The 25,293-nt window shown below is 38.1% G+C and overlaps 5 protein-coding genes and 1 long non-coding RNA gene across 6 annotated transcripts; 4 read left to right on the top strand and 2 right to left on the bottom strand.

Moving 5' to 3' along the window:
- The first annotated feature begins 2,481 nt into the window (after window positions 1-2,481).
- On the top strand, window positions 2,482-5,700 carry LOC114713217 (probable serine/threonine-protein kinase PBL3). The gene is made up of 6 exons (XM_028897812.1): window positions 2,482-2,612; window positions 3,465-3,756; window positions 3,839-3,974; window positions 4,147-4,283; window positions 4,524-4,647; window positions 5,255-5,700. The coding sequence occupies exons 1-6, from the start codon at window positions 2,521-2,523 to the stop codon at window positions 5,698-5,700; spliced, it is 1,227 nt and encodes a 408-aa protein (XP_028753645.1). The 5' UTR covers window positions 2,482-2,520.
- Window positions 5,701-6,517: 817 nt separating this feature from the next.
- LOC114713195 (pentatricopeptide repeat-containing protein At1g08070, chloroplastic-like) lies at window positions 6,518-8,239 on the top strand. The gene has a single exon (XM_028897782.1). The coding sequence runs from the start codon at window positions 6,518-6,520 to the stop codon at window positions 8,237-8,239; it is 1,722 nt and encodes a 573-aa protein (XP_028753615.1).
- Window positions 8,240-9,688: 1,449 nt separating this feature from the next.
- Window positions 9,689-15,375, bottom strand: LOC114713233 (protein IQ-DOMAIN 31). The gene is made up of 8 exons (XM_028897826.1): window positions 15,258-15,375; window positions 15,087-15,126; window positions 13,838-13,935; window positions 13,120-13,377; window positions 12,288-12,491; window positions 12,071-12,145; window positions 10,498-11,593; window positions 9,689-10,075 (listed from the first exon to the last, which is right to left on the bottom strand). The coding sequence occupies exons 3-8, from the start codon at window positions 13,919-13,921 to the stop codon at window positions 10,044-10,046; spliced, it is 1,749 nt and encodes a 582-aa protein (XP_028753659.1). The 5' UTR covers window positions 13,922-13,935; window positions 15,087-15,126; window positions 15,258-15,375; the 3' UTR covers window positions 9,689-10,043.
- Window positions 13,944-15,286, top strand: LOC114713234 (uncharacterized). Its single transcript, XR_003737317.1, has 2 exons — window positions 13,944-15,122; window positions 15,253-15,286. It is a non-coding gene; the product is annotated as an uncharacterized LOC114713234 (long non-coding RNA).
- Window positions 15,376-16,657: 1,282 nt separating the features above from the next.
- LOC114713245 (uncharacterized) lies at window positions 16,658-19,186 on the top strand. Its single transcript, XM_028897844.1, has 6 exons — window positions 16,658-16,781; window positions 16,869-16,977; window positions 17,518-17,884; window positions 18,111-18,600; window positions 18,698-18,753; window positions 18,846-19,186. Exons 1-6 carry the CDS (start codon window positions 16,739-16,741, stop codon window positions 18,873-18,875), a joined length of 1,095 nt encoding a protein of 364 aa, XP_028753677.1. The 5' UTR covers window positions 16,658-16,738; the 3' UTR covers window positions 18,876-19,186.
- Window positions 19,187-19,780: 594 nt separating this feature from the next.
- LOC114713265 (ubiquitin-conjugating enzyme E2 2) lies at window positions 19,781-24,427 on the bottom strand. Its single transcript, XM_028897882.1, has 6 exons — window positions 24,223-24,427; window positions 23,443-23,576; window positions 23,289-23,314; window positions 22,733-22,822; window positions 22,553-22,641; window positions 19,781-20,199 (listed from the first exon to the last, which is right to left on the bottom strand). Exons 2-6 carry the CDS (start codon window positions 23,565-23,567, stop codon window positions 20,071-20,073), a joined length of 459 nt encoding a protein of 152 aa, XP_028753715.1. The 5' UTR covers window positions 23,568-23,576; window positions 24,223-24,427; the 3' UTR covers window positions 19,781-20,070.
- Between the last annotated feature and the right edge of the window lie 866 nt (window positions 24,428-25,293).

The raw sequence follows: 25,293 nt of genomic DNA, 5'->3' as shown, positions 1-25,293 counted from the left end.
AAAAAAATTGTACTCAAAATCTCAAACGGTTGAAAAATGGCGCGACTTCATCTGCTTTCCCCTCCTCTCTTTGCACCGCTTCCCGTCGATCATTAGCTGGTTATCTGCTTTACCTGCGTTCGATTTCACTGCTCATTTCCTGACCATTAGTTCATTTAGTGGTTTCCCCCGATCTTCTTCTCCCTTCCTGTCATCTTCAACAACTGATCACCACTCTTTTGGCGACTGAAGCTTGTGGTTCAGCAGCGGTGACAAGGAGAGGGAGGGCTCAGAATCAATGGTTGAGCAATGATGACGGACCCGTGGCAGTCGACGGTGGTCGGAGATGGTGGACGAACGGTGCTATTATACCTTCGATGGGGTGTTAAGCACTCTTTCGTTTGATTTTTTTTTTTTAAAATCATCTTTCTTCGGGTCAACCCTTCTTTCCTAAAATATGTTTCATCTATTTTGAAAAGGCATCCGATCTCACAAATTTTCGAATAAAATTTCAATTTCAATTTTTTCCTGAAAAATTTCCTCGACTTAATCAGGGTCTTTCCAAGATAACTCGCCGCCGTCGCCGAACAACCCTCAGTTAGCAACGAAAGTCATCTCCTACGCCTCGCTCCTTTGCTGTTGAGGTCGCCCATCGACATCCATTAAAGCCGCCATCGAAGCTTTGTGCCTGTTTGGCATCACTTATTTTTAACTTATAAGTAGTTTATAAGTTCTATAAACTTGATTGACACAATGGATCCATTTGTATCAGCTTTTCTGCAATCGAGCTTTTATATGAAAAACTACAATAAGCTATAAGCTAAAATTAACAGTTTATGACTTATAACTTATGGTTTATAGCTTTTGAAATATAGAGAGAAAAAGTTAAGAAATTTATTACCTCCTTTGGTTCTTATTATAAGCCTCAAATAACTAATTTGTAGATAATAAAAAATCAGTTAAAATTAGTTGAAAGTAATGAATAAATTAGAAATATATTTTTGTTTTTAAATATGCTCATAAAAATATACTTTATTTTTTCATGTTTCACTTTATATTTAAAATATTTTTTGTGACTTCTTCATATTAAATTATATTAATTTCATTGTATTATGTGAAATTATTTTTTTAATCATATTTCATTATTTATTAAAACTCATACCCATTTGGGTCATTTTAACTAAATTTATTTTCACTCAACTATAATCCAAACAATCTTTTACCAATCTCACTTTTACAAACTAACTTTTCTGAACTCTAATCCAAACACAATTCAACTTATCCAATTTAGCTTTTCTAAATGCTACTTTTTTAAAGAACTACTTTTCAATCGCTGATGTAATCAGACCCTTTGGGTTATCCTCCAAAGCGGAGACAGCCATCGAAAATAGCTTCTGCCAATTTCAACTCCTAATCTCTCTCCTAAATTTGCAACTTCCAAAACTCCGATGATGATGACAAAGAACGTCAACGATGACCTTAAAAAAGACCAGAAGACGAGGACGTCTTTGCAAAACAGTAGTCGTATTTATTAAATATTTTTAGTAGGACCTTACTCCTATTAAAATATGTAACTGAAACCTTAGTCCAGATATTTTTGTCATTTGGTCCCTGTGCCCAATTTCTAGCTTTTTTATACTCCCTCCGTTTCTTATTATAAGAGACATTTAATGTTTATGACATGTTCTTATATAAAAGAGACATTTAAAAGTTGTCTCTATTTTTTTATATTGATTTCCTATTTTACCCTTATTTATTGTCTCTAACTCATACTCTCTCTCCGTCCCACTTCTTTTTCTTTTAATAAGTTAATTGTTCTCTCTCATATTTTCTCTCCTTATTAATAGGGACATTGTTGGAAAAAATATTATACTTTTTACATATTAATCGTCCTCAACTAATTTTAACTGTTTTTTTATCAACGTAATTTGATTATTGGTCTCTTATAATAAAAAACGGAAGGAGTATTTTAATGGCGCAGTATGGAATTTACGTGGATATTGGTGAGGAAGAAGGATTTCAGAATCTCAATTACAGTGCCTTGGGAAACATGCATGCACATCGTGCAACGAAGAAGCGTTACAACAACAACCGTTTTGTTTACGTTAATTCCATCATCTGTCCTCCTCGTGCTCCATAATTAACACTGAAATGCCTGTAATTATGGTAATATAGGATGGGCATTTAGGTCATAGAGTGAATCGCGTTTATTCTCCCTCCTCTCGATCGACCATCGAGGATGTCTGTGGACACTGGCCTCTCGTTTGTCGCGTACGAGACGATCGAAACTTCTCTCTCTGCCCATTTGGCGTCTTTATCTGAAATTTCAAATGTCTCTAACAAATAATATATTCGCAAAAGAACCGTATTCCCGTCATCTCTGCCTTCTTGTTCTTCTCTTGGAGCATTGGGGGAGAAGGACAGAATGCAGGGAATGCCAGCCTAAAATAAATAGATTTCTGAGAGTGACAACAGAATAAGCTTGATACATTGAAGCTGGATTGAATATTTCTGCGGATTTCTTGTGGGTTCTTTCGTCTCATGGGAAATTGCTTCGGGTCTCGTCTCAAGGTTGATTACACTCGCAGCTCTCATCAAACTAGTGGTACATCTGTTTCAACAATCTCTTCTGGGTCTTTTTTTCCCCTCCTCTTTATATGCATGCATTATAAAGGTAATGCCTTATAATGCATTCGTCTTCTCAAGCTGAGTTTTGGTGCGGAAAACGGGAATGGTCCTGATCCTAATTCTATCGCTGTCTTATTTCCAGTTCGTGTTGAGTAATATAAATTTTCTTCCAATCTTGTTATTTTTCTTAATGTTGCTTTAGAGTGCTCCCTCTTCCTGCTGGCTACTTTGCTTTTGTTATTTTTCCAAAGTTGCATTTTTGTGCCCTGTTTCTTGCATTATGTGGCTGACTATTGAAAAAACAAATGCCATCGTGATGATGAATGTATCTTACTTGACTCTCGCATGGAAAGTATGAGATTTTGATATAGGCTTTTATAGTGTCCTGGTTCTCTCCATTCTTGTAAGCTGGTTATTTGGGACGTGGCTCTTTCCAAAGTTCTCGGTAGTTATTATCATTGTTATTAGTATTATTTGGGACATGGCTCTGTCAAATGCATTTTTAAAGATTTAATTTTCTGGAGGTTTTGGAATCAATACCATCTCCATCAATCACTCCTTCTTCACTGCAATAAACAAGTCAGTTGACTGATTGTTTGCTTGTCTCTATGATGAAATTTGGTATGGAAAAGACAACTTCAACTGAGATAGCACAAGCTACTGAAACTTCTATGAGTCTTCTTCTGACACTGATGAATATTATTTTCCCTACTTATTCTTACTCTTATAATTTCTTATGCATGCCCTTATATCATGCTTTTCTCTTTCTCTCGACAAAATTTCTTCTTTTATTTAAATGAAAAATATTTTGCAGATGCTTCAAAAGTTCCCGGTAAAAGCGCCCATTCCGGTACAAGTCAATCAGTGGTTGAATACAACAACGAAGATAAATCTCAGATTCTCAGTGCCCAAAGATCTGAAGGTGATATACTTTCCTCACTAAATTTGAAGGCCTTCACATTTAATGAACTTAGGAATGCTACTAGAAACTTTGGTCCCGATAGTCTAATAGGACAAGGGGGCTTTGGTGATGTCCACAAGGGGTGGATTGATGAGCAATCCCTTAGTGCTACTAAGCCTGGATCTGGGATGGTTGTGGCCGTGAAGAAGTTGAAACCTGAAGGTTTTCAAGGGCATAAGGAGTGGTTGGTAGGTACTTTTTCTTAACACTTAATTTCAGCTGCTTTTCCTTGAAATATTGTATGCTTACCATAAATTTCTTCATTCACAGTCTGAAGTCAATTATCTTGGCCAACTTCATCATCCAAATCTTGTCAAACTTATTGGATACTGCCTAGATGGAGACAAACGACTTCTGGTATATGAGTACATGCCCAAAGGCAGCTTGGAGAACCATCTATTTTACAGTATGTGGATGCCTGCAGAACAATTTTGAGAGATTAATAAACTTCTTAACTGGCTGTACTTCGGATAAATTTGTATTTTTAAACTACCAATTATCTTAGAAATTGCCTTTTATCTGGTACCCAAGTTGGCACAAAATTTTGCGTTCACCACCTCCGAAACTTCTGCTTGCAGGGGGCTCCCAGTCACTTTCATGGCCAACAAGGATCAAAGTTGCAATTGGTGCTGCTCGTGGTCTCGCCTTTCTACATGACTCCAATCCACAAGTTATCTACCGTGATTTTAAGGCTTCAAATGTATTATTAGATTCGGTAGGTTTTCTAAGCATGCTTTCGTATTGTGGTATTTGGTGAAAGGTGCTTGTAAAACATGAAGGGATTGCCATAACCCTCCTGCATCTATAATGGGGGAAATACAGTTAGCAAAAATTTTTCCAAAAAAAAAAAAAGAAGAAGAAGAAAATAAAAGAAAATAACTTAGAAGGAAGGATATTAGGGACAAAGCCAACTTCCTTTTATAATGCATTGAATATGGGTCGTCGACAAACGCAGGAATTCAATGCTAAACTATCGGACTTTGGGCTGGCTAAAGCGGGACCAACTGGTGATCGTTCTCATGTTTCAACTCAAGTTATGGGTACTCACGGCTATGCTGCTCCTGAATATATTGCTACTGGTATGATTTTTGCATGATTTGTATTGTCAAGCTTGTCGGTACAAATCTTTCAGGTTCTTTTGCCAATGTTTACGAGCAGAAATTCTAAATTGATGCTTTTGTGGATATCACTCGTAGCTTTGTTTGAACTTGGCAATGAGATAAATTTTTCAAAGCTCGAATTGGAAATGACATATCAGCTGACTTAAAGATCAGCATCTAAACTTCGATATTTTCCGTCTACATATTAATGTCTCTATTACATAGACATTGAGAACATGTGTCAATTTCTGTTCTTATAATGGTTTCTATCTCTTTAGTCTCTAGTTTGATTTGTCTCATCTAACTTTGTTCCTATATTAATAATCTGGTTGTCTGGTCGTAACCCTTGCTGAAGTGATTGTTTCAGTTTTACATTAGCATTTATCAAGTGGCTTCTGTAACATTTTCAGCTCATAAATGATGAGATGCAGTTTCATATCCATCAATCGTTATTATATTACCACTCCAAACGAGAAAATCTAGTCTCTCTCACCTGACCTCTGGTTCATAAACGTCATCCTCACAAGGATGTCAAAGCAGGGCTATGCTTTTCCTTGCATCTGATGCCAAATTAAACATTGAGCAGGTCGGCTAACAGCAAGGTGTGATGTTTATAGCTTCGGGGTTGTGCTTTTGGAGCTGCTATCAGGGCGTTGTGTCATTGACAAAACAAAATCTAGAGCGGAACAAAATCTGGTAGAATGGGCAAAATCGTCCTTTTTGGGAGATAAGAGAAAGCTATTCAGGATTATGGACACCAAGTTAGAAGGCCAGTACCCACAGAGAGCTGCTTATGCAGCTGCAATCCTTGCATTACAATGTGTCAGTGAGGCCAAAATCAGACCCCAGATGTCTGAGGTTGTGGCGACATTAGAACAGCTTCCGGCTGGACAGAGCCGGAGGTCGGCCCCTTCTTCTGCAGGGTGCCCTTTGGGAGATGTTCATAGCTTAACAGAGAGCAAGTCATCTAGTCACCCAAGTGGCGGCACTGTGATATCTCCATTGCCATCTATGAGATCCCAAAGGGGGTGATACAAGAGGGGTGTGTTTTCCCTTCAAATGGGCGTGTCAAAGTACATCCCTTTCTGTAGGCTCGTCTTAGCTGATAGTCCCGTGCGGGAGTTTTGACTTTTGAGTTTACCATTTCACTTGTAGATTCAAGATTTGATCTTGGCGATATCATCATGACCGTCAAGATGCGTCATCATATCAATTAGGACTAGGTTTCAGTTTCTGCATTGCTGTAACAATCGCCAGTCGTAATTGTGCAATGACAAGAAATTCAGTTTCTTTCCTGTGTGGAACGCCATTAAACCAAGAGGTTCTGGTACGCTAAGAGAAGGTTATTACATTTCAGATGATGTCGAATTATCTTGGATGTCAATAACTATTTTGGATATAAGGTGTTTTTACTTAATTATTAAAATAAACAGTTAGCTAGTCAAGATTTTAAGATTTTTTTTTTTTTTTCACTTTGCCCTTTTTTGGGTCGAAACTTACGCTCCCATTATATCTTGTTCGACCTTACAATCTTACGTCTAAGAAAAACTCAAGGCGAACGTTTGGTATTAGAGTTATAAGGTCCCGGTACCTTTGTCTTTCTTTTAAGTGCACGAGAAATTAACCATATCAATTCCTTCAATTTAATGTTTAACGTTTATTCTGTTCTCACTTCTCACTTCTCAGAAGTCAGAAGCAAAACATCTCATCGCTTAATACTAGAGTAATCTAAACACGAGTCTCGGTTTGGTGCTCATCAGGTGATGATATTATGCTCCCCTATCCTCAACACAAAGACAACTACAGATAGAGTTTATCGTACAATTCTTTTACAGCTGTACATGCGTAGATGTCAGGAAAATCAGTTTCAAGTCGAAGCATTCCCGCTCGAATCACTCAATTCCCATATTACGAAAGCTTATTTTTCCTCTTGGAAAGATGCAAAGGGAAGCGGCAACTCAATCAAATTCATGCCCTTTCAATCATTTCAGGTCTCATTCGAAAGCCCTCTATAGCAAGCAAACTTGTTGCTTCTTCGGCCTTGAGCCCCCTTCCTGGCACAACTCCTATAGCCCGTGCAATCGCTGATCGTATTCAAGGTCTTGATACTTACACTTGGAACACGATCGCCAGAGGTTATTTGGAGGCAAATAAACCCGAAGAAGCCTTTTCAGTTTATTCCCTCGTAAGAAGAAGAGCCCTGAGGGTTGATAGTTACACCGTTCTATTTGCAATCAAAGCGTGCGAGATTAACATAATTCAAGGGGAACAGTTGCACGCTCAAGTTTACAAACTGGGATTCTCGCACGAGCTTATAATCCGAACTGCCATCATGCAAATTTATGCGTCGTACGATAGGATTTCTCACGCGGAACAAATGTTCGATGAAATGCCCCAAAGAGATTTGGTTATGTGGAACTCCCTTATTGCTTTATATGCTCAGAAGCGGTTCCCCTTGAAAGCACTTCAAGGTTTGCGCAGTATGGTCATTAATAGTATTCGGCCTAATGAGGTGACTGCAGCAAGTGTTCTTTCTTCTTGCTCTTCGATGAAAGCATTGAAAGAAGGCAGAGCAGTACATTGTTATGTGATCAGAAAGCTCCGCCATTGTGATATTTTTCTCAACAATGCCTTGATTGGAATGTATTCCAATTGTGGGGATCTCTCAAAAGCCCTCCTCATCTTCCAATTGATGCCTTCAAGAAATGTGGTTTCATGGACATCAATGATCAAGGGCTATGTTGATAACAACTGTCCACATGACGCATTGAATTTGTTCACCAAGATGGAATCTGAAAACATGAGACCAGATGAGGTTATCGTGTTAGAGTTAATATCAATGTGCTCCAAGTTGGGACGCTTTGAACTTGGACGACATATCGAAGCCTACCTAGAGAAGAACATTATCAATAAAGAGAATCACTCTATTGCAAATGCTTTAATGGATATGCATGCCAAATGTGGTAATATGAAGAAGGCTTGCCAAATTTTTGATGGGATGATGCGGAAAACTCTAGTCTCTTGGACTACAATCATCAATGGGTTAGCAAGGCATGGCCACGGCATGTTGGCACTAGTCCGATTCTGTCAGATGCAAAGAGAAGGTTTTAAACCAGATGGGGTCATCTTCCTCAGCATCTTATCTGCTTGTAGCCATGCAGGTTTAGTGGATGAGGGATTGAAATGTTTTGAATCAATGATCAATGACTATCATATAGAGCCATGGATGGAGCACTATGGAAGTATTGTGGATCTTCTTTGCAGGGCGGGGCTAGTGAAAGAGGCATTAGACTTTGCTGAGGCAATGCCATTAAAACCAGATACCGTAGTGTGGCGAATGTTGCTTGGAGCATGTCAAAGACAAAGTAACATAGAATTAACACATCGTGTCGCAAAGATTTTACATGAAGCTGCGCCTAAAAGTATTGAGGATTATGTACTGCTGTCTAATTTTCACGCAGCCATGGAAGGATGGGGTCTTACGCAAGAACTAAGGGGAGAAATGAAGATTATGGGTCTAAAGAAGCAGGATTCAGGCAGTAGTTTGGTCGAAATAGATCATGCTCTATAACTACAACACAACATAGTAGAATTTATTTCTGTGTGTTTTTCTGGCGAAATATAGGCGGCTAAGCTCATAACACAGTACAAACTACTCTGCGAGGGACTCCATGTCTTTCACTTCCCCGGAAGCTGTGGATACTGAATAGTGCATACAATTTGAGAGGTTGGTTAGCTTTCATAACTCTATTTCACATTTACAAATGTATTAGGCTAGTTTGGGTTTTACCATTAGTTTAATACCATAAATTTTGACAAGTTATTTTTTATTCGAGAAAAAATTGGTCATAATGAATTTATGCTTTGCACATAATCTAAGGTCAGTCATATTATTTAGTATTCATGGCTTTTAAATATTGTAGTTTCTACTTTCTTGTTAATTTTGTATGACACATGGATTGATGTACGGATGCCTGAACTTCTGACTTTTTTTCCCTGGAAAATTTTAAAATTTTAGTACTTTAAATATATGGGGTACTAGATCATCTTGAGCATATGACTTGCTCATTTTGATGCATCTTTCAAAGATCTATTAAATGACAACTTCAAAAAAGTGAGTTGAAGGCAAAATAACAAGAATGTGTAAACATGAGATTTATTTAGGATTTTTTTTAAAATTTTAAATGATTTCAAAATAGGCTTCTTATTTTAATTTTTAAGGGAGTTGTCATCCAAATCGACTTGTTGATTTGTTCAGAAACTCGTATTTGCTATCTTAATTTTAATTTTCTCTCTCTCTCTTGCAAAAATATGCATTTATTATTTTTGTTACATGTGACAATTAAATTAAGAAAAATACGGAACAAGAATCCAGACCCCATCTATTTAATTTCTGCATATGAAGCCTAGACCTTTCTTTAGATGTGCCAAGGATATGCCTTCACCAACAGTTATAAACTAATTCATTTTGAGGTATAAAGATCATAAATAAACTTTATTTCTCGAAATAAAGTTCTTTTTCATACAGAGTCCAAAGTCAATGACAAGTGATTAAACTTTCTTATTAGCATTTAAAAAAAATGTTTCAGTTGCTGAAAAATAACACTTGTACTCACAAGAATGTGGCTTTGAATCTTGCAGGGTGCGATAAGAAATTTTTTTTATTGTCAGTAAATAATAATACGTAAATATTTATTGAAGCACTCTTTATGCCGAAATTTGTACCATTAGTGGGGAATCCTCATCAATCAGTTCACCTTCCGATCCCAAGCCACATTAACCAGGCCGACACATCCTCATTTAACCGAAACATCAATAGTAATTTGGTGCCATCTAATATTCAGGGCCAAACATTTACAATCAAGTTTGCCGATCTCATCATCCATTAATAGACTCCATAATGTCTAAACACACCAAGATGCGCAAAACCCCACAGAGGAAGGGCTCGCCGTAATTTTGAAGGGATCTTTAAAATATCCATGTTACTAGCTGCCCTATAAAAGGGGAAAAACATCCAAGCTATAAATAAGATTAGCAAGCTTATTCTCATGCACAAACAATGTCTTTAGTAGCATAAACAAAGGTACAAGTTAATCACCATACAAACTTGGGAAGAAAATTACAATATGGACAGCGAAGAAATCATGCAAAACGCAAGAATTCAAAGTTAGGTATAGTTGCAGCATGCAAAACATAAAACCTATAATGTACAAATCACCCTCGACGCCCAAAATGCAGCAAAAGAGGAAAGAACCCGGTCAAACACATCCTTCCCACGATAGTCCTAAGTAGTCCAACAAAGTTATTACAGATAAATCCAACTCTGCATGAGTCTCAGCCTCCTGAAGTTAAACTCATGAAACTCAGTTCTCAAATCACCTCCTCCACTCAGCTTGAATTACTCTTCCTGCAAGATGAACAGGCTTGTTTAAAATTATCAAATTAATTGGAAAAAAAAAATGTCACACACCCGCATATAACTGACTCCTTTTGGAAACCGATTTACTTCTACCAAGTTGTCTCAGTAAAATAAAAGGAGCAGAACTGCATTTGCGTACGTAACTAATACCCACACCCACACCTACGGATGCTGTAGAAACTTTCTTAAGCATGTTTGGCCTGCTAAGGAATTAAGAATGGCATTTGTGCATATGAAAAGTATAAGATGATCCTAAACCGACAATTCATCTCTAAAACTTTACTTAATAAATATTTATATATTTTGAAGCAGAGGCGGTGCTGATTCTTAATGAAATTATCACGAGACAGTTATCTTGTTGGCCAAGGTGTCAGTTTAAACCACTACATAGAGGAAGAAATATATCATACCATTTCCATCTCTAGATGAGGCAGTTTTGTGCCCCCCTTTGCTGCCCAGTTGAACCGGTCTCTGGGTCCTTGGTGAATGCGAACTAATTTTGCTGTTAGTTGAGGATGGCAAAGAATGTCGCCGAGCAGAGTTGTTTCTCTCGCCACCATCTTGTCCAAACCTTGGCGATCCTTGTGCCCTCAACTTGGCCTTGGCTGACTCGGTTGCTGCCATATAGCTTGGTAATGTTGGACTACTCTGGATACCATTCTCTGCACGTTCCTGTTTCCCTTGAACTGAGGCCCGCCGGGACGGTCTCTGGTTTTCATTGCCTGTTGGATCTTCCTCATGACTCAGATCCCCATTAGTTAGGGGAGAATTCTCATCTTTACATCCACTCTCTGGTAGATCTTTTGGCTCATTTGAAACTCCATCACCAGAAGGATTTTTATCTTTAGTTGTATTCTCTACAAAGGGCTTTGGATCCAATTCCAAGTGATAGCTGCCTGACATTTCTGACACCTCCTTGCTAACCGAAGGTCTAGGAATAATTTCCACATCAGGCACATTGGGCACAGGCTCAGCCAATGCTGATTCTTTGTTAGATATTTCATTAGTGCTAACAGCCTCGGGCTCTGAAGCAACATGTCCTGAGGTAATATTTGCCTTCTCCAGGTGCTGTTTTGGGGTCTCAGACTCAACTTCTGGTGGAACAGCATTCTCAACAACAGGGTTATGGACCTTTCTCAGGCTCCGCTTAACCTTTTCGAGCTCACTTTGTGGATTTTCTTGCACTGGATCTGTAGCTTGGTTTGATATTTTCCTCGGATTCCTTTTTGGTTTCTCAAATTCAGGATTTGCTTGTACTGAGACTGAGTCAGAACTTGCAGTTGGAAGCTTCCGAGTAGTACGTCTTGACTTGCTCATTTGAACTTCTCCAGTTGAAGTATTACCTTGCTTTCTCTGAGACCTGGATTCTGGAATTTTCTTGGGTTGGGGAATCGGTATCCAAAAGTGAGATGCAGACCAGCGCTCCAACCAACTTAACACTGAATTTGGATCACCAGGAACATATTGCAGGCGCAAGGCCATTATCGTAGTAGATGATGCAAGAAGCTAAAACCAGAAAAATGGTTTTACATGAACATTTTCACCAAGATAGATCAAAAGACAAATTTGAAATAAATAAAACTGGGCTTCAGATCATTGATGCAGCGGTATATGTGAAACCTCAAACATTTCCAAATTAAACCAAGATGAATTGAAGTGTCAAAAATGTCAAATATTGCACATAAACCCATATTAGTGTCATTTAAAACATACCGCCTTAAGCAAAAAGAATTGAAAATATGCATGCCGTGTCTTCAATATCAACTAACAAAGCATTCATCTACTTAGTAAAATAAAAATGTAACAATTTTCAAACTTTGTCTCAGTCTGATCAATTCAGGCTGAACTAATTGTTCCTCATGTAATACTCACAGAGTGCTGGTCATTGTAGTACTGTTCGTTCTTAAGTGAAATATATTCAGAATTCAGACTGAGTAGCTACAGATATGAATCTTATAAATTGCAAGACACAGCCCTAATTACCTTGCGAGTGTAAGTATTTGTCAATAACTTTGCAAATTTTGTGGCTACATCAACTGGATTGGCATGCTTTCCATACTGAAATCGAATGCATTCAGAAGGAAATATCATTAACGTCAACAACAAGGAATTTGATGCTAGTACACAATACCTAAATTGTTATGTAAAACATACATATCTTAGATAATAAACAAAGAACTCAGTTCTCACGAAACATTACCTGAAGCTTCAAAATATTGTACTTCTCATGGATTTCAAAACCAGCATGAGACTGTCTAACCCTCCCTCCACGAACAAGTGCCTGAAATTTGACTATCCCATACATAGAACATAATGTAGCAACAGCTTGTCTTCGAACCAAGTGCCCACGAATAAGTGCTTGCAATCTTATTATCCCTTTTAAGGCCTTGAATGCCCTGCGAGCCTTCACAACAGAAGCTTCCATTACACGAGGCAATCAAATGTTACAACTCACACAATTTGAACAACACAAGAACAAGTTCAATATATTCAAAATTATCCATATTGAAAGCAGAAAAATATTATTGTTTATGAATTTTCGGAGACAAGCCTGAAACATCAAAATAAGTGCATGGTATATGGTTTTCCCCGAACAAGGCATCATATCAGGGAAGCCAGGCAAAGCAGATCTCCACCAGAAAATCAATTGAGAATAAGATGAAGGCAGTTGCCAAATTTGACAATTCCTTTTTCGACATCTTATCACATCAAAAATGAACTTGAATAATATCAGATCCCCCAGAAACCAGGATTGAGGGTGCAGCTGCTGAGTATCTGCAAGAATACTCCATGCTATTTAAGCCTATATACTTGTTAAATACCACGTTGAACATAAAAAAATATGATATGAAAGCACTAGATCAACTCAAACTTTTTGATTTTTTTTTCCTTGGGACCACTTACATGTAGGATTTCATGATAAATAGACCCACAATAAATCACAGAAATATGACATAGTTAGTTCTTTTCCTTTTTAGCAGAAAGACAATTGGTTTGAATCAATAAATTAAGTGAAGCAGTCAGAGCCTTACCAAATAACCCCTAAAAGCAGCCTGTGCCTTTGTTGCAGCTTCCTCCTGCCTAATTTTCTCCGGATCAGGGGGCACATCTTCATCAACATGTGACACCAAATCCGTTTCCTGATTCAGAGGAGGAAGATTTTCTGCTTCTTTATTCTCCAATTCCAATTCTTCCTCCTTCCTGGCAACAACATTGTGGGGCGGTTCTAAAGCCACACCAGTTTCTGATGCCTTGGAAGCAACCAATGTTTCTTTCCGGTTAACAAGTTTCTGCATGAAATTATTTTAATATAAAGTCAGAATCTCATTAAAGAAGGAAAACCCATACCAAAATAGATCTATTCCCCCACAAAAAATAAACATTTATGCTTTAGAGTTTCAAAAGCATAACAGCAGCCAACAGCTCTCAGACCTAGCTAAAGTTCATATGACTATATTTGATAGTTTGTGAATACTGCTTATATGCTTAACTAGGCCAGCACTGATTAACACGCAGAATCTCATCCAATAGCAACAGCATCAAAGCAATAATGAGATTTTTCAGGAAAGACATGTTTCAGGACATGCAAGAAGTGAGAACTGAAGAAAAGTTACTCCTTTTGTGACTTCATTCTCATAGTAATAATGAGATTTGGCCATTACTTTTGATATCACATTTCTAAGTAGTACAGCCATCTAATCATGTTAACTCATTTCAAAGAAAGTTGCTGAGCTGAACAATCAGCGTTACCTCTCTCCCTTTGGAAATATTTGATTTGGATGACTTTTTTCCAAATAGTACAGTTTTGATCCATTTTCCTGGTGACTTGCCCATTCTGAGATCAGGACCTGCGACAGAAGAACAGTGAACCCAAGTTCTGCAAAGATCAGCATAACTATTTTTTCATAAGTCTAGATAGTTAACTAGGAAATTAAATAACATGAAAAAGAATATTAAACTTGATCCTGCAACCGTGCAAAGTACTTCCTGAACAAACAAGATAACAAAAAATGAAAACATTCATTTACGAATATGGTTGCCTCTAATGAACAAAGTATATGCCTTGATGAAATGTCGTGAAATCAATTTTTTGAAAATAGTGGTACAGTAACTTTCCCCTTTGGTATTGACCAGAAAGAAAAATTCCCTTTGGTGAAATGGAACAGCTTTTTGCCGACAGCATTTCTTACGGTGTAATTAGTGATGCTGAAAGAATATGTGATAGAAAAGCGAAAACAACGTAATTTTACTAACAATCAACAAAGGTTACATACGTCCGTTAGTAGTTTCTCAGCGGTTAAAAATGCAAGGCAATGTACTACTAAAGGCGTTGAAAGATGAAGCTGCGTCAAGGGAAAAAAATAACCAATCAATTTGACAGGAACATAAAGTAGACATAATGTACTAATCGTTGCAGGTTTTCTGTAATGAAACATTATAAAACCAAATGACATATCATTTAAATCCGTATGCATCAGTTATTGGCATGATGATCCTTCACCAGATAGCTGTGAGATATTTCACGAAGAAAATATGTTATCACCGACAGCAATATCGTACGAAAACGATGTCGGCAAATCAAGTTTACCATCCTGAAAATCGTACTGTGATTTTTGCGCAAAAAGTTTTACTGGGAACCTAAACAAATAGCTCTGAATTATTCAAGAAGACACAAGCACCATCGCGTACTTCATTAACACCAGAGACTCAGAGGTCATTTCAGTGAAAGAATTAATAACTCCGAAATGACTGTACAACGTTTAAAAGAACGTTAACATCAGGATAATACAAGCAGCTACAACAGAGTTCAGGACTTCCAAAGGACTGGTAGGACCAAAAACGAAGTAAATTAAAGCATGTCCTCAAACCAAAGTAGCAATTTCCTAAAAGCCACAAGATCTGCCGCATATAAGAACTTGGAGATAGTTAACACTACTTCGTCACTCAATGTCCGAAATAAGAGTACACATGCTCGTCAGGAGCTAGATCTAACGTTTACCCGGTAAATGCTGAACCTCTTCACCTCAAATCTAACGTTCCTGGAAACCAGAATAAAACCATGAGATTAGAAAATGAGCACTATGTACTTGCTGTTTATTAGCAGAATAAGCAGAGAAATCTATACACACTGAAATAGACAATAGAGAGAATGACAGTGAAAGTAGCATACCATGAAACAGAGAGAGCTTGAAAACCAAGAAAATAAAAGAAAAGCAGAGCTGAAAATGGAAGAAGGCGATCTAAAGCTCCATCAATTTTGTGCTTGCTCGGTTTGTTGCTCCTCTATGAACTCCGAGGATGGAGAGTGAAAAACAACGCTTGGGCCAGAAAAGCCTGGATAATTTGTTGGAAATGTACTTCCGTGTATTCAGAGCTCACTGAAAAACGAGGCCACACTTCCCTTTTTATCCGCTAGATCCATGACTTGATGGAAATCAAAGATTGAGTGATTGATCGAACGGTCAGGAAGAGAGCAGATGCTACACCAGGCTACACTTCAAAAAGTGGTTAGGATTAAAAAAGGTAAGTGTCGGAAGTCGCAGTGCAATAGTTGCTTCGGAACCAAGGGTTCCAGCTTCTTTATTCCGAAGCAAAGCGAAATGACTCTTGCACCCTCACATCTCAAAATGCGTCTCACGCGCAGGGATACTTCGTGTCAGATCTGAACCGTTGATATGTGCGGCAGAGTCACATGATGTGAAGATCAAGAGCACGTGGATTATAACGAAGTGATGGAATCGGCAGCCACGCTGGAGATAAACCTGAGGCAGGGACGGTGTAAGAGTGAACCACCTCAACCATGTCTATCTGTAACTGTCACGAGGACCGGTTGGGTACTGTAATCACTCTCATTAATATTACGATGCCAGATTGGTGGTGGAACATTTGAGTCTAATAAATTTTTCTAAAATTCTGAGTTGTAAATTTTAGATTTACTGAATATAATTATTAAAAAACATGAATTAAGAACCTTTTTCAATGCATGAAGAGATAGAACTTTACCCAATTCCTAGTGGGATTCGCATCTAGACCTGGACTGGATTCATGTACCATGTGGGCCTAAGTGTGGCCCAATGCAGCCCACAATCCACACCCATGTCTGCGATCTGCAATTCGCAACCGTTAAGCAGGGCTCCAACTTCTTAAAATTTGAAATTGAAATTCGAAAAACAAGGAGCCTACGTGGGTCCCTCTTAAGTACCAACTTCCAACTAAGCATCATTAGCCCATTGGACCGTTTATTCCTTCTTTTTGGATGCTTATCTGTCACTATCAGTTATCTTTTGTCTTCTTTTTCGATTTTAACGGCAACACGTTATGGATGGGCTTGCGCGAAATATAGCCCTTGATCCTCGATCTTGACGTAACAGGGCGCGGTTCAAAATGGAATAGAGAAATCAGAATGTGTCCACGTCCGCGAGCTCACATGGGACTGAGCGTCTGGGAAAAGTCTTGCCGTGAAATTTGTCAGCGTTGTGGAGAGAGTGTCCACGTCAGCATTGTTTTCCCGCTCATGAGGACCCTTGCCCGAAAGAAAACTCCTTTATAAACCCGCGGATCATAATTTTGAATTCATTCATCGTACAAGGAAATCTTCGGATTTGAGCCTCCTCATTCCTAAATTTCTGTGTTGCACTGCGAGTGAGGTCAATGGACGAACCCGTCCCGCAACAGCAATCCGCTGGTGTTTCTGGTATAGTTCTTGCCAGTGTCCTCATTATTTTTGCGTTTCTATGCATGGTATGTTCCTAATTCTAACTCTAATTGGGTCGTGATTCAGGGAACTCTGGGAGACCCAGGCTTCAAAAGTATGCGCTGCGTTCGGTGTCTAAAGCTAAGGAGCAGAAGCCTGATGCTTCCGATTTGTCCAGTTCTTCTTCTTCAAAGAGGTTTTTTGGCCCCTGCAACTTCCTCCTTTCCTGGCTTTCTCTTCCGTGGGTTTGGAAGATATGTTCGTTTTCAGGATGATTCCAGTTGATGCCGAAATCATAACTGTTTCCGAATTCCCTAACAGCAGTAACATGATGTTATTTTCAAAGGATTATTATTGATTGGAACCCCACCCCTGGGCTCTGTTCCCAACTTCATTTCAGATAAGTATCACTGGGTATAAGTGTTTTCCTTTGCCAGGAAAAAAACTGCCGGGATAGAAGAGCTATGCAATTACATATTGGGGATTGGATGGAAATAAATAATTTAGTGATTAATATAGGACGAAGATGATTTAGCTGGACTCCGATATTTGGGAGTTGCGGTAGAGCAAATTGGTTTAACCCCATCAATCATCAAATCTTCATTGCACAGAATTTGACATCATTGGAGAATATTAATTAAGAATTTAAGATATGTTATGTTGTGTGGCTGCAGTCTTCTGGAGATTCACATCCCTTGCTTATCATCCTTTGATGCATCTCGTTCCTTTTTTCTAGGGTAAGACCTGCTGCTTCAAGTGTAAGTAAAAGCGTGGGAGTTCTTGATCTCTCTGGCAAGGATAAGTCTGCGGCTGCTAAACCCCCAAGGAGGTTCTCTATTCCTGCCAAAGCTGCTCCCACTCCAGGACCAAAGCTGTCTAGCACTATTACACCGATCTCGGAGACCAGAACAAGGAGGCCTGCTAATGGTCAAGGCAGAAGCGAAACACCCATTTCTGACATTTCCAGATCTTCAAGTCGAACGAAGTTCAACATGCTGTCTAAATCTTCATATTGGTTATCCCAGATCAAGGTCTCAGAATCTTCTGCGAAGCACTCAATTTCACTTGGCTTCTTCAAACTAGCGTTGGAGGCAGGATGCGAGGTAATGTCATACATCGAAATGCAGTGATACACAAACACGAAAGCATATATTATTTTGTGTTTGCTTCATTTCACGCTTCTTCTAAATCTTTCAAGCATCCTATGTCAGTTGAATTTGATGTGTGTTGTATTTAGGCTTTACAAATGGTTTCGGTATTCTGTTCTGGTTTGTTTGTATATCAGTTAACCTATCTTTTCCTTTGTTACTATTTTTACATCTATTACAGCCTTTCAAGAAGATGCGAGATGAGTTAAAGTCATATGTGCGCCGACATAATCTTGCTGATCTTGGAGAACCTGTGAAAGAATTGTTCGAAAGCTATAATATTACTGATACTGAAGATAAGACACAACAGTCGCAGATATCTGAAACTATTTCGCAGGTGCCAGAAGAGGGGACCCGATCCTCTGATGAAGATGTGCGCAGCTCTTCTTCTACCGTGGGTACTGGGAAACTCAAACCAAAGTGTTTAAACATTGATTCTACTCAAATTTCTTCTCCTGCGAAAGAGTCAGTCAAGAAAGTGACTGGACAGAAGAATAATGGCGGATCCAGGGCGAGAGTAGATGCCAGCAAGAATTCTTCAAATTCAAGATCAGCTTTAGAAACCGGCAGTCGCAGGTCATTGAAAAAATCGGAGAAGCCAAGCAAGCAAGAAGCTGGCAAAGAAAAAGGCAAGGTCATGGAGAAAGGAAAGAAAAGTGAAGTTGAGCAGAGTACGCGTGCATCAATAGCTCTTTTATGACAGTTTATGAGACATTTTTAGCCCTGCTAGTCTAATGTTTTTATGTTTGTATATTTTTTTCAACTCAGCTACTGTTAGCCCTTCACCTCCTGAAGTGACAATCATGGGAGACAAAGAAAACATGGTCAGAAGCTTACTATGCAATAATTTAGCTTTTCTGGATACCACTGTAGAAACATATACATGAAGCTAATCTTATTTCCTTCTCTCTTGTAGGATGCTTCTCTAACTGAAGAGAGGGTTTAAGAAGCTCGCGGTTGAACCTTTTAATTATTCCGTTTTCGAACCCCGTTTGTTCTCGTGTTGTATAGGCCTGGTGATTTGGTGAAGATTGTTTCTTGTGGTCTGGCGTCAGAAGACTGTTTTTAATCGTGTTTGGTCGTTGGACATCGTCTGTGTTTGTTGTCTATAATACACATGCTCACAATTTAAAGCCGTATCCAATCTCGAAAGTGTTGTTTTGCTTATCTTTACTTTTTACTCACAGCATCTTTTAAGGGGAACACCCCCTCCCCCAAAGAGAGAGAGAGAGAGAGAAGAAACCCTCCTTTCACCAATTCTTGTCTTTCATTGAGTTCACTCTTTTCATCCCTGTTTAGTATTTATAACTCATTTTGAGATTTAACTTGCAAACCCTGTTTAGTTTAGCGGGCGTATTTGAGTAGTCGAGCTGTATCCCTCGGCCAAAAATAACAAGAGAAATGATAATGGAAAGAAACATGAAGCAGACTAACAATAAGCCTTAAACCTAAAGAAACATTTTGGTCCTCAGCACCCTTACCGATTTCCTTGCTACTTCCATCCTTGACCGGATGGAGACCAACCTCAGTTCCTTCTTCTTCTTTTTTTCTTTAAAAGAAGACCAACCTCAATTCCAAATTGAGCCAGGAATGGCTAATCACAGTTGGTTTGTTATGTTGGAAACTTGTGGCAAGAAACAAGTCACTTTTCACCGATGCTACTTTCATGGCCCGTGGAGTCCACGCTTTTGTATCAAGGGGTACTGAGAGAACTCTGCTATATATCATCATAGACAAGTAAATAACAAGTGTGTCAACATTTCAGGCCCAAAAATTCAGTTCAGGCCTAAAATATAAACACATTTTGAAACTACAAGCTAAGAAATCTACCTAAGCAAATACTTCAAACCCTTTGTCATCATAACCAATTCAGCAAACTGAAACTTGGTATTAAACCATGTTGATAACAATTCAATGCAGATTGATACACAGAACATCTATTTTACATAAACAGACTTGAACAATGCATAAGCTATAATCGATTAAAGATGAAATGATCCTAACATTCAGAACAGTGATGAATAAAGGAAATAAGTTGATAAGTTTTCACAATGATTCATAATGGTGGCATCATAACTTAACACAATTCATCAATAGCTTCAGACAGGCAGAATGCCCACAAGTTTACATGGATGGGGGGCTTAGTCAGCTGTCCAGCTCTGCTCCACAATTTCTCTCACTCTTCGATTGTACTCACGCTTGTTCTCGCTAAACATTCGAGCTGCTTCTGAGTTTGCAGGAGAATTTGGGTTGGGATCACAAAGCAGTGACTGCCAAAAATGATTATCACCTTTCAGAAAATAATAATAAAAAATGGCAGGTGCTGACGACTTCTAGGGGCACAGCACAAACAATTACAATTTAAAACACACTTGTTCAACAGAAAACTTCATTTAAAACATGTACAAGTGTCCGAATTTTCAAGTACTTTACAATTAGAAAATTATCCTCATAGCAAATTACAAACCAAATTTGAACCAAAAAAAACTTGCCAACCAGCCCATATTGTTCTCATGACCCATGAACCTCGAACCAGAGTTTCAACTAGTTCAATCACTGTTCTGATTTTCATAATATTGTTCGATATACAGTTCACAACAAGAATTTCTAATATTAACTGTTAATTTCTTAAATCACCCAAAAGTAAGAAAAAAAAATCATAGAATTATTGAACTGTCTTCTGGACATCCATAGCAAGACTCGCAGTACTTGGTCATGTTAATTCAACCATATAAAATCACTTCAGGCAATCATCAGACATACCCATTACCTATTGATCTGAGGTTTCTACATTGCGCCTGTTGGATGCATAATTAGGGTAAACTACCTCCAATCCTTAATATAAGAACTGTTTCACTAATTTGAATAGATTAAAAAAAAATATTACATTAGTTATTTGCAACAAATATGAGTTGAATTTCCTAGAATGCCCTTGTTAATCATGTATATTAGCTAAAACTATCAATTGATAAAATATTTAATATATGCAACTACTACAAAAAAAAATATTAGGAAAAAAATAGATAAATATGATAGACAAAATAGATTGAGATCTCATATTTAAAACCAAATTAAAAATTGAACTACCTCTTATATTAAAGACCGAAACCAGTATTAAATTGGTAGTGGCTTGTGCAATAAATATGTCTTGATCATAGACACCATTCTCACATAGTTAGCACATAAAATGAAAAGGATTATAAACAGGAGCTAGACAGACTTCCGATGTGTACTTTATACCAACCATTAGGTAAATTTCTCTTGGAGAGTGCCACCAATTGCCTAATGGGCTGCAACGCTCTCACAATTTTTAGGGTTTTATGGTAATTTATTTAATTCTTACTAGGGCTGTGTATTTTGGCCAAATCAGATAGGATGTAGGGTTATTATTTTTCCTGTTAATTTCCATGATTCTAGGAAGATTTAGCTGACCAAACTCTTCCCTTAATGTACCGTTACCACATGCGAATGGACTCAAGTTATTCTGCAGCTAAAATCTTCATGGTAGTAGAGCCTGAGGTCGTTCCTAGAAGTTCAGCTGAAGCTGAATACAGATATTTATCACATGGAATATGTGAGATGGTGTGGATAAGGAGATTGTAAAAGGACCTTGAGATTGAGGTTGATAAGCCAATCAAGGCTTGGTGTGGCGACAAGGCTGCAACACAATCCGATATTGCACAGTCGGACTAAGCATGTGGAAATTGATCATAGCTTTATAAAGCATCAAATTGAAGTAGGAGTCATCGAACTCTCCTACATATACACAAAAGCACAAGTGGGAGATATTTTAACCAAAGTGCTCACCAAGGAGAGATTTGAGGCGCTGAGTTCCAACCCCAGAATGATTGGCATCTATTTGCTGGCTTGAGGGAGAGTGTTGGAGAGCGCTGCCAATTGCCTAAAGGGGCTGCGCTGCTGCTCTCACAGTTTTTAGGGTTTTATGGTTGTTTATTTAATGCTTACTGGTCCTGTGTATTTCATCCAAATCAGATAGGACACGAGGTTATTATTTCTCCTCTTTATTTCCATGATTCTAGGAAGATTTAGCTCACCCAAAATCTTCCCTATATGTGCCGTTACCATAAGCGAATGAATTCAAGATGCTCTACAACTAAAATCTTCCGATTCACTAAAACAATTTAATTCCAACTGGTAAAACGCAAATGTAAAAAGAAAAGAAAATAATCATTTCTTATCAAGAGAAACAGTACAGCTTGTAGACAAAAGGAATTTCCATAAAGACATTAACTGAAAGTCTGCGACAAATCAACAGAGGGATGGCTTGAGGTTCTTCTTAATAGTCTATATTGAGTTGAGGCGAGATAAATACATGGAAAAGCAATTTGGTATTGCTATCAGTAGAGAATAGGGGAATTTCAGAGAAAATATGGAGGAGTGTTTCTAGACTCTTTACCTGGCAACCCCCTAAAATAAATAAAATCAACTGTGCATCTTTAACCAGCAGTGATTAGCTGAAAACAAAACGCCGACTTCCTGTTATCTAACCTAGACTTTCAAAGGCATCCAAAAGATGTTCCCACCTTTTTCACAAAAGACCCCCAAAAAAAGAAAAGAATTACAGATACTTCATACAAGTAGTTATGAATCACTAGATGGTACCTGGATAGATGTGAGGATAGCAGCTACATCATATATGGGACTCCACTGATTTTGTAATATATCCAAACATATACTCCCATCCGCATAAACTGAAAAGGTCAATTTTTTTTTTTTTTAAAAGGCATTAGTAGTTTCAAGGGGAATTTATGGATTAGGTAAAATTCTCAAGATGAAACTTACTATTTGGATGAAACATTCGAGAGACAAATCGTACAGTTGGCGGTTTGTTTGGATAATCCTCCGTAAATTGAAGGGTCAACTTAAACGTTCCTAAATAACTCAATTTGTAGTTGTGTGAGTATAATTAGTTATGCTGATATCAACTGATAGCAAATACGACATCCAGTGTCCATAACACTGACAGGCACCTCTAAGTAGAGTATCAACTATACAACACAGTAAACAAGTTAAAACCGTGAGAAAAATTTGAAAAGATATCCACAAATTTAATAAAACTGAATTGCAGAACCCATATATGTGTTCTATAAAGAAAATCTCCTAGCTTCATGATATTACTGCAGAGACCAATCAAGGTTCTCAAAATCTTTTCGAAAATATGAGAGGGACGACGCTGAGAGCAACAGGATTGCAACTCCAACTAAGATGCTGATCACGCTAGTCAAACACAAAAGAATCAATAAATTAAAGTAAACCACAAAGTTCCCAAATTACAAGCCCAATTGTTGATCCTCACAACTATTTTCAGCTAAGTGATGTGACGCAATGATTAACTCACCTCCATCCCATGGAGTATCATCGGGGCTGCAAGCCAAAGCAGACAATCAAGAAGAAATTACTTGTTGATATACACTTAAAAAGGAAATAAAGCGAGGTGATATAAAAGAAGTAAAAACAATGATGGATCTTGGTCCAATTTCGTCACAACTCACCCAAAAATGACAGCATTCCAGAGCATTATATTGTTGTCCTGAGGGGCACCACTGATTCCTGCAGGTGGATCTTGCTGCAGCCTCTTAAAATCTCTCATCAGCCTCTTCCTGGCAGGGGTCGACATTGTCACTACCTAAAAAGAGCCATAGGCAAAAACGCGATAAATACTTCAATCCATTAAAAAGCAGGCTTCAACATCACTTTTAGTTTACTGTGTCTGAATTTAAATGGGGCACACAAGTTATCATTCAATTGTAATTTGATTGCGTCACAATTGGCAATGGCCAGGAATCAAAATTCAGTTGAGATGTAATCGCAGAAAATCGAACAAGGACAAGCATCTGCTACATAGACCACACACAAGGTAAAGATGGGGAGAAGAAGAGAAATAAAGTTTTGCAACACGTGGTGTTTGTTGCAAGCAATGATTCGGAGATTCAATCCGTCAAAATTTCCCCTTCTCCCCTCTAGTGCAACTTTACGCGGAGACTGCAACGGAATTCACTCAAAAAACCCCTTGCTACAGCTTCATATTACGGCCAGCTAAAAAGCATAAACTTTCAGCGACACAAAAATCTTTCATTTCACAAGACTATGAAAAAAAATTATAAAAATAAGGCTTTGCGGCTTTGATCCAGAATTCCAGATCATCCGTGTCAATCTCTCATAAACAATCCCCAGGAAAACAACCGTGTAAACTCAAACCGGCCAAAAAAAAAAAAAACGAAGGTGAACAAAGGCGATTCAACGAACAGAATTTTCAGAAAGAGTTGTCTCACCCAGACAAGGGTCCGAAATTAAAGAAACCAAGGTCGCCGATAGCAGTTAATAGGTGCAGGTGAGCTGACTCAGTCTGGTATGAGTGGTACGATCATCCAAATCAGAGTTTCAGTGAGATGGAGTGAGCATTACGGGAAGACCCTGAGAAGGGAGTCGCTCGTTTCGTTCGATTCGTCGCACAGGAACAAGGGGTTCGGCCCTACGGTAAAGCTTGATGGGACGTGTTTAGGACCTGAGCTATGTATCCCTTTTTCCCCTGTTAAATTAATTCTTTTTTCAATAAAACTGAAATCCCATTTCCCATCAATCACCACCTCATGGACAAAAAGTGGTGGGGCTGATGAATGGTATAAAAATTAAACCCCAAATTATGTGAGAGTCTCGTTGAATAATCTACGCCATTAAGGTTTCTCTTTCTGAACAGACAGCAACTTTCGATTCTTTATGAACAGACATTCTAATATCGTCAACGATATTTTCAAAAAATTAAATTGATGACCTCAACATAATTAATATTTGATCAGAAAAACACAATTAATAAAAACGACGATGCTCTTCAATCTCTTTGATGAGCACAAACAGCGACGGTTTATAATTCCTAGTTCAACAGTGGCGGGAAGAATGTCAGTGAAACTACCACTAAACCTACACATCCGGTTCTCTTTAATATTTCAAACCACGGCAAGCTTTATTGTCACCTTTACCTTCTTAACAAAACAGCAAAATTTGATCAAGAAGAGTTAGTCCAGTTAGTAAGGAGTAGGTTCATAATTTACAGGATTGTGAGTTGAAATCAACAAATACAAAAGTGACTATCAATTATATGAGAAAGTTTAATTAAATAGGTATTTGGATAGAAACCAAATTATAATTTCAAAAGTATATTTACGGTTTATAAAATAAATATGTGAAGAAATTTGTCTTGTTTTATGAAAAAGTGCTTCTTAGAAATTTTTTTAGGATTGCCAAACACCTCTTAAATAATGAGCAGTTATCATTTCATTGCTGCGAAAATGATTAATCAAAACACCTCAATCCCATGAATATTTGGTGCGTATGTATATATATCT

Source organism: Neltuma alba, unplaced genomic scaffold (assembly GCF_004799145.2).
Source record: "Neltuma alba isolate B1F8T4 unplaced genomic scaffold, ASM479914v2 tig00011420_pilon, whole genome shotgun sequence".
Taxonomy (NCBI): domain Eukaryota; kingdom Viridiplantae; phylum Streptophyta; class Magnoliopsida; order Fabales; family Fabaceae; genus Neltuma; species Neltuma alba.
Note: the sequence above shows the minus strand (reverse complement) of the source record. Positions and strands in the feature narration are given on the sequence as shown.

Bases quoted from the DNA above. Each gene is read 5' to 3' on its own strand.
- LOC114713217 (XM_028897812.1), top strand. From the start codon at position 2,521: ATGGGAAATTGCTTCGGGTCTCGTCTCAAGGTTGATTACACTCGCAGC. The intron at 2,613-3,464 runs GTCTTTTTTTCC...TTCCGGTACAAG, and splicing joins GTTTCAACAATCTCTTCTGG to TCAATCAGTGGTTGAATACA. The intron at 3,757-3,838 runs GTAGGTACTTTT...CTTCATTCACAG, and splicing joins AAGGGCATAAGGAGTGGTTG to TCTGAAGTCAATTATCTTGG.
- LOC114713195 (XM_028897782.1), top strand. From the start codon at position 6,518: ATGTCAGGAAAATCAGTTTCAAGTCGAAGCATTCCCGCTCGAATCACT.
- LOC114713233 (XM_028897826.1), bottom strand. From the start codon at position 13,921: ATGGGCAAGTCACCAGGAAAATGGATCAAAACTGTACTATTTGGAAAA. The intron at 12,492-13,119 runs GTAAGGCTCTGA...TCTGTTGTGAAG, and splicing joins CTGCTTTTAGGGGTTATTTG to GCTCGCAGGGCATTCAAGGC. The intron at 10,076-10,497 runs GTATGATATATT...TTCATCTTGCAG, and splicing joins CTCATCTAGAGATGGAAATG to GAAGAGTAATTCAAGCTGAG.
- LOC114713245 (XM_028897844.1), top strand. From the start codon at position 16,739: ATGGACGAACCCGTCCCGCAACAGCAATCCGCTGGTGTTTCTG. The intron at 17,885-18,110 runs GTAATGTCATAC...CATCTATTACAG, and splicing joins CGTTGGAGGCAGGATGCGAG to CCTTTCAAGAAGATGCGAGA. The intron at 18,601-18,697 runs GTACGCGTGCAT...TTTTCAACTCAG, and splicing joins GAAAAGTGAAGTTGAGCAGA to CTACTGTTAGCCCTTCACCT.
- LOC114713265 (XM_028897882.1), bottom strand. From the start codon at position 23,567: ATGTCGACCCCTGCCAGGAAGAGGCTGATGAGAGATTTTAAGAGGCTG. The intron at 23,315-23,442 runs GTGAGTTGTGAC...TTTGGCTTGCAG, and splicing joins TGGAATGCTGTCATTTTTGG to CCCCGATGATACTCCATGGG. The intron at 20,200-22,552 runs GTACCATCTAGT...CATTTTTGGCAG, and splicing joins CTATCCTCACATCTATCCAG to TCACTGCTTTGTGATCCCAA.